The sequence below is a fragment of the Papaver somniferum genome, chromosome 5, assembly GCF_003573695.1.
Source record: "Papaver somniferum cultivar HN1 chromosome 5, ASM357369v1, whole genome shotgun sequence".
In the NCBI taxonomy this organism is placed as follows: domain Eukaryota; kingdom Viridiplantae; phylum Streptophyta; class Magnoliopsida; order Ranunculales; family Papaveraceae; genus Papaver; species Papaver somniferum.
Window position 1 is genome coordinate 200131813 of NC_039362.1, and position 7772 is coordinate 200139584.

The following is a 7772-nucleotide window of genomic DNA, read 5'->3' on the forward strand; positions in this document are numbered from 1 at the left end:
ACCAAGCAGATAGTTTCTCCATCCAGTCACCGCTACCTTTCTTTACATTCTTCTGCCTTTCAGCATAAGGAATGAACTTGTAAAAAACATGATCCAAAATTCCTGGAGACACGGTTGAGGAGTATGTCCAAAATATTCTACTCCCTCCGTTCCATTTTACTTGATGTTTTAGGGGTTTTCTTTATGTTCCAAAATAGATGAGTGTTTAGATATTTTTTCCAAATTCTCACTAATTTGTCCTTGTTTTAGAATCATATCATTAATTTTCATTAAAATCATTAAATAGATAATTAATCTAATTTTTAAATCCACTCCATGGAGGATAAATACTCAATCTCAAATAAATTACAACGGGATCCGTAATTTACACTAAATATAGAGACTAAAAACTAGATATTTTAAGTTTTTGGGAAACTATTAATATGGATAGATTTGGAAAAGATTTATTTTCTATATTATTTTTTAATCTGCGTGAAAAACTCTACAACATCAAGTAAAATGGAACGGAGGGAGTAGTAAGCAAATTGAGAATGAAAACTATATTCCCCATTTTTTCAGAGGCTCCTGAGGTGGCAATTTCTGGAGGTTCATAACCACGCACAGAAATCAACAGTCGCTTAACCACGTCTCTAAAACTCTCTGGACACTTTCGACCCATGGTGGGTTTCCTTTTCTTATAAGAGTTCAGCAATACATGTCGTACATTATACTCATTTTCCCTCGAATAACACAGATTTTGCAGCTTGCATAAAGATCACTGGATTCCTAGAGACGACATAAACCAACTCCTGCAGAAATTGTATTGGCCGGTGTGGTTCATTATACATCTTCTTTTGTCGCATTAAGCAATGACATATCTCATCTTCCGTTGCAAGCTTAAGCGTCAAGGGATCTTCAAGAAAATGACGGACTATGGTGGCAGCAATGTCATCAAAACCAGGAAAGAGGCAACATGTTGATAAAGAAATCAGTGAATCTAACCCCCCTTCTTCGAAAAAACTCAAAGCAACAGCATGAGTTCTGGTAAGTGTAGCACATAGCTTTAGAATCACGTGCATGGTTTTAGAAGGAGGTTGTAGCTTAATACATGTGCAAGCAATCTTGATGATGAAACTCTGCTCCTCAAACGATTGTTGCGTGCTTGGATCCGCTTGCAGTAAAGGTCAACTGCAAAAAATGCCGACACCACCCATTTTGGTACTCACAATCTCTCTTTTTCAGAATCGAAGAACCATTGAGAAAGCAATTTTTAAGCAATGTGTAACAGCTCAGTTTCCAAGGCCACATTTCGTGTCACTACATCCTTGTGAAGAACCAGTGCTAGCACGTGAAACCATGTAGATACTTTATTACTTTGTGAATCATCCAAAACATGGAGTTAGCCTCTCAATTATAAAGTTCAGAACTTTATCCCTGTACTGACCATTGTTTTGGGAGCTCATTTCAACTAATAGGTCTCTGATTGGAAAAGCCAGATAGTCTTGCACATGCAAAAGTGATTCAAAGATCAATAACAGTTGGTCAACTAAGTCAGGATCTTCGCCCGTTGATATACTGCTACTAACATTTTCAAATTTCACTGCAAGATACATGTGCCGCATGATGGAAACAACGTTTGTGATGAACTCGTAACTGCAGTTACTAAATTCAGGGTGCTGCCATATAGGAAGCACTGCCTCCAGAACCATGGACTGGAGATTCATTACTGCTGCCTGAGGATCTACAACAGTTTTCGATCCAACCAAATGTTTCTTAAATGAGGAAACAACTAAGTCTCGGGAGACTAAGTGATTCATAAGCTTACCGTAGCCAACCAACAGGTCATTCAAAGAATGATGAGTTCTTTCCTTTTGACCGTTATTGGCATTCATATTTTTCTTATGCATGGGGGAGACTGGGGCACTACTGACTTCCAAACACAATTTACTAGAAGCTTCAAATTTGGACAACAACTCTTCAACAACTTTCTGTTCACAAAATTCCTTCAGTACATATGCATTGCAACAGTCTTGTATGTCTAGCAGAATAAAATTAACAAAATCGATAACCTTACCAATGAATACATACTTCGTTGGTATGGAATCCCCAGATCCACAAGAACTATTCTGCCGAACAAATTTCAAATGATTCAGCACAATATCTGCAATAGTATAAGCAACGGATGACTCCCACGCGTAAGAACCTCGACAAGATATAGGCACTAACATTGTTTTACTCAATGCTAAGAACAGATGGCTGATATAATACGAAAGTGATCCCAACATGGTTTTAGTTTGGCAATTAGCTACAGAAGAGCCAGATATATGGAGTGCATGACCACATCCAGGCCATAGATTAGAAGAACCATTTATAGCAGACCTCTGCGGGCCGCCACTGGCACAACCAAGGTCAGGATAGACGTTTGTAAGATCAAAAAGTTGAGATGCAACACCCCATCCGGATGACCTTTGCCTGAGTAATGGATCAAAATTCTGCATACAAGGATTACCTGTCTGCTCCTCATTTTCAAGGAGAGCAATCTGCCATAAAACCTCTCGGTGGACATTCCCAATACTCTCCAAAACACCCCTGCAGCCTTCACCAAACATCTTGAGTAAAGCAACTATCCACTCATAATCTCTAGACGCAGCAAGAAAAAGAAGGAACTCCATGCGAGAAAAATCCACTTTATCAAGAGCAGACCTAGGAGCCGGCAAATCTGAACAAGGAGTCGAGTCAAACCCGATTTCCTTCAAAACATCCTTGAGAGTACCACAAAATGCACTTGCAAATTGCTCTGAGTGACTCTGAGTAAGAGCATCGAAAATCACAGTGATGTACGGAGCAATAGACCTCCCTTCAGATGATTGAGCAATGCTAGGTTGCAGCAAAAGCCTCAGCAAAGCGTCGATACCCTATTTTTTAGTAAACAAAGAGCAAATTTCTTGATTGCCCATTATTTTGTGAACAAGTACCATAACATGAAAGATGCATATCTGAGCAAACCGCTCATTGCTGATGTCATCAGGAGAAGAATTAGATAATGCCATTGCATTGCTGTTTCCTCCTTTCTTAGACGACCCAGAACACCCGTGGCCGTCATCCCCAAGGGCACTAAGTTTATCGATAATTCTAATTATCATGATAGCGCCAGTGTCTCTCAATGATGGCACACCGCGCAAAAGCCCTTCTATCGCATTAACCAAAGGGAAAACACCCTCATTCACCGCTAACACATACTTCCTGGAAGTGAAGATATCAACAAAGAATTCCAGAGCTTGAGCTGTATTCACTTCGTCTAAGCCATTGGCATCAAGACAGATGGCACCTAGCCCCCTCGAAACACATGTTATAGCTTTTGCTGAAGGAATCATCCCAGCTAACGAAGACAGAAAGGCATTTGGAAGACCCAATTCATATAATTTAGAGAAACAACTCGGGTCCTTCTGGATGAGCTCACTCATAACAGTCACTGCTGAGAAATATACATCTCCTCCAAATTTCTCTTTATTTGCAAATATGAATGACAAATACGTAGGCCAACTGTCATTATGAGCGTTCTTTAATAACATTAAAGTGTTTCCACGGCCATAGGTGGCAGATCCAAGGGCCTTGAGTAAAGACTTGATGAGGCGCTTCTGATCATCATCAACTGCGTCTTCATGTACGACGGGGTGCAGCCTACCAGCCAAGTATTCTACTAGACCCGAAATATTGAATGATTCAACATCTGCAGTACTGCAATCCATGAGTTTCTGCACAGCTTTGGCAGCAAGACAGCCCAGAGGTATAGAAGTAGAATTAACAGTATCTACCAGTACATGCATGATTTTTCTGATCATTTCAATGTCATTCCCTAAACTTGAAGAGGACATAACATGGACAATGCAAAACTGTAGAAGTGCGTCAACCAAAGTATAATCGGACGACTTGTTAAGAGCCTTTTGAAGTACATCCATAAGATCTGTGCAACTCTTCCCAGCAGCGATAATGCTTGATCCCCTCAATATATGGGCGCGGTCATGAGACGAAAAATATGCAGCCAACTGTGCAGCCAATGCAAGCACAGCATAGGTCTTGATGATATTAGGTATAGGTTCTTCTGATAGAGCAATCTGCATCAAATCATTTGTGTACCCCGGCTCATTCGCAAAGAAAGCCTTAATCTCATCATCAGCACCATTCGACTGAACCAAGCACTATAAATGCTAGAAGAGAAACAGTGCCATAATTTTCGAGGCTGTGGGTGTGGGGACAGCATAAAGAACGAGCATATCTGATTCTAGTCAGCAATGAGAACCTGTGCTCTTTTGGTAAATTGTTATCTTTGACAAACTGTTCTAACCGTAACAGATCATCTTCTTGTTCTGTACGCAGATCAGAAATGTCTATGAGTCTGCTTCTCGTAGTGTTCTGAGCATGGAGTTCAAAATGAAGGGTTGAACCTAATCCAAATTGAGATTCAGAACCTTTCTTATCTTGTGTTATTCTCTTGTGTGATGTAGCGCATGTATATATATCTAATCCCTCTTCTTTACCTCCCCATCCTTGTGCTAGACTGAGAAGATAACTATTAACCGATTCAACCCCGATCAACTTGCCACTGACATGTAGTTTTGATGGATTAATCTTCACTAAAGCATAGAGAGTGCTCAAAGTAGCAATAAGAATTTCAGGGTCTGTTGATGCGAGTAAGAGCTTGAAATGCTGATGCAAAAACAAGTACAGTAAACAATTCAAAAAATGTTGATGCAAGTTCACAAATAATATAAGAAAACTAAGAATGATCCTATGGTCTGAAGAATACCTCTACTTCAGGAAATGAACTCCTGTTTGGGGAGTTCTCTATAATTCTTTGCATCACATTCAAAACTTTTATGATGTTACTCTTGGGGAAAGAGTCCGAAAGCTCCTCTGATAATATCAAATCTTCCTTAAGAGAAAGTCGTGCCTTGAAGTAGTCTCCAAAATGTGAAAAAAGCATCCTCCAATGGTTGAAATTTCCCTGAAAGCAAAAATTTCGAATAAGCAAGCAAACAAATATTGGGTACAATATACAAATCCCGAAGTAGAAATTGTTCAAACCTTATTGTACTTCCATATGAAGTTCGAAAGAGGCTTGCCAATATCATCGAGTGGTGTCTCGATTACAGTGTCAATGAACCTCTTGATTGAAGGAGGGGGCTGTGGGAAACAATAAGAACTACTTTAGTATGGTTACAGTAAATTCTTACCCCCAAATTTTTTAAACAATTGCATGAACTGTTCTCTGAAGGGAATTACTCAACAATATGAAAAACCTACTCTCTTTAATTTCGATAAACAACAACTAATACAACAACACTCCATAATCAAGATTAACACCTAACATCATCAATCAATTTCAGAATCCTTAATAATAAAAACCAAGTAAACATAAACTTACAGGGTCAGACTGAGATGGACCACTAGTTCCTTCAGCAGATGAGAGGTGCTGCAACCTAGATGGAGAGCTCGATATCGAGGAAGCCATTAACAGACCCTCCTTATTTCTTCAGACAAATGAGAAGAAGAGGGGGAGCATTGAAAGAGAGGGGGGAAATTGTTATCGCACTCAAAAACCCTAACACAAAACTCACTAAACCCAAAAGGGCCAAAACTCGCTTTTGTCTGGTGAGCCCTTCACAAAAAGAAAACGAAACCAAGTGAACCAGCTCTCTCTTAACCCGTGCCTGGCCTGCCGGCACAAACTTAGCATTACAGCAAGAGTGGTTGTTTTCTCCGGACTCACATGTCTCATTTGAATCTGATTTGTCTAGATCTGACTGAAATCACCTGATTCATCTGGATCTGACTCCATATGTTTGGTTTTTGAGTCATACCAAACTCATCTGACTCAAAAATATGAGTCAATGATTTGTTCTTATGAATCAGGGCAATTTTATTACCTGACTCAAACGGGTCCGACTCAGGGGTTAGGTCTGACTCAAAATAAATAAAACAACGGTCTGACATCTGACTCGGGCCGAGTCGGTCGGATGACAGACCCAGATCCCCAGTTAGCAAAAAGCAAACACACTCTAAAACTTCTTCGATAAACTAATAATAGAGACATACAGTAAAAACTCCATATATTAATACACTTGGGACCAAACAAAATTATTAATGTATAGAGATTATTAATATATGGAGGTTTTTTTCTATATCATTTTACAAGTTGGGACTAAATTTTTTATTAATATATAGAGTTTATTAATATATGGGATATCAATATATAGAGTTTTACTGTATATAAGTTTAAGAAAGATGTACCTATAAGTTTAAGAAAGATAAGTAATAACCTGGGACCAAATAAAATTATTACTTTAACGAATTATTTTATTGAATTAAAATTTTAGCTTGTATAAACCTTTGTTGGACCAGAAAATTTTATTATTTTAACGAAGTAATTACTTTATCGAGATCTAATTAATCGAGGTTCTACTGTACACCCTTTCTTCAAGAATTTTATTTGGAGATTTTAATAAAATGCCAGACATTCAAAATCGTATTCAACAAAATGCTACTGGTTTTCTCAACATTAATAAAATGCCACCCATTGGTCTTTTTCGTCTCGTTTTTTTGAGTAAATAGTTAACTGTCGTTAATGCATATGTGGAAAAAAATCAAATTTTATGTTCTCTGTCCACTTGCAAATGTAGAAAGAACTAAGTGTGGGGAAAACTTCGATAAAGTGATAGCTTCAATGTTTACATCTTGTGTTAATGTTTTCATGAAGCTATTATTAGAATTGCAGATTGTTTTCTGCGAAGACTACCATATTTTCAGATTGTTGGTGTATGGCCGATAACCAACGGGTTAGGTTGAGGACGTTAAACTAAAGGTTGAATGGAAGGCAACCCATTTTTTTGTATTTTCTATCCTTTTATTTTTAGTTTTTCATACCATATTTTTATTTCCCACCTTATTTTACTTTGAATGACTTAATTACATTGTGGACAATGTAAAGTTTAAGTATGGGGGAGTATTTTGCATATAGAGTTTTTAGCTTTTGGAGTGAAATTTTTCAATTTTTTTGCATAAAACCTCCAACTTATAGAGATTTTAGAGTCGCTAGCATACTTCTAGGTATGTTTATATAGAGATTTCTGACCGACATAACTGAACTTGGGAATGTTAGGGAACTACGTTCGGGTTTCTTACTTGTTAGAGTGTTAAATAATGGATTTAATCGTGCCGGTGGAAAATGAGGTGCAGAGGGAAATGCATTATTAGAGTTGTTGATCAATCATTAGTGGAGACTACTTATTTTCAAATCAACAGAGGCACCTGACCAAAAATTCTTTGCAGATGACTAAAGAGATTTCTTTTGAGTACGTCACCGTACGTTATTCCGGGTAGAATGGCGAGTTACCCAACTTCACACCATTTTCAGCACTATTTTTGATCCTCTTGATTACTAATTTTGTCAATCATGAGGGTGACGTCTATAGATGAAAACCACCTTCTAGTAGTTTAATTTGCAGTTAGCACCATTCTCTCTCTCGTCAACAACAGGTCCATAGAAACACCATCATCATCAACAAGTGGAGCGACATCAAAATCTACAAGGAAAGTTGAGGACGTTTAAGTTTTACCAGCAACAATACAAGGAAGAGCAAATTTCATATCCAAGTAAAGCAACATACAATGAGCAGATTTTTATATACATGTTGAAGACTTACGTATAAGGAGCGGAATTTTATATCAAAGTGGAAGACTAAGTACAAGAGCAAAGAAAATCAAAAGACTAGAGTTATTGAAGTTTATGATAC

The 7772-nt window shown here is 38.0% G+C and overlaps 1 protein-coding gene across 3 annotated transcripts; it reads right to left on the reverse strand.

Annotated features, from left to right (window-relative positions):
• Positions 1-458: 458 nt before the first annotated feature.
• On the reverse strand, positions 459-5591 carry LOC113284263 (E3 ubiquitin-protein ligase UPL2-like). Of its 3 annotated transcripts, none has more exons than XM_026533677.1 (4): positions 5405-5591; positions 5065-5163; positions 4787-4984; positions 459-4686 (listed from the first exon to the last, which is right to left on the reverse strand). In XM_026533677.1, the coding sequence occupies exon 4, from the start codon at positions 2649-2651 to the stop codon at positions 1362-1364; it is 1290 nt and encodes a 429-aa protein (XP_026389462.1). In that variant the 5' UTR covers positions 2652-4686; positions 4787-4984; positions 5065-5163; positions 5405-5591; the 3' UTR covers positions 459-1361. All 3 variants share the same exon structure in this region, with proteins under 3 accessions (XP_026389462.1, XP_026389463.1, XP_026389464.1).
• Positions 5592-7772: the final 2181 nt, after the last annotated feature.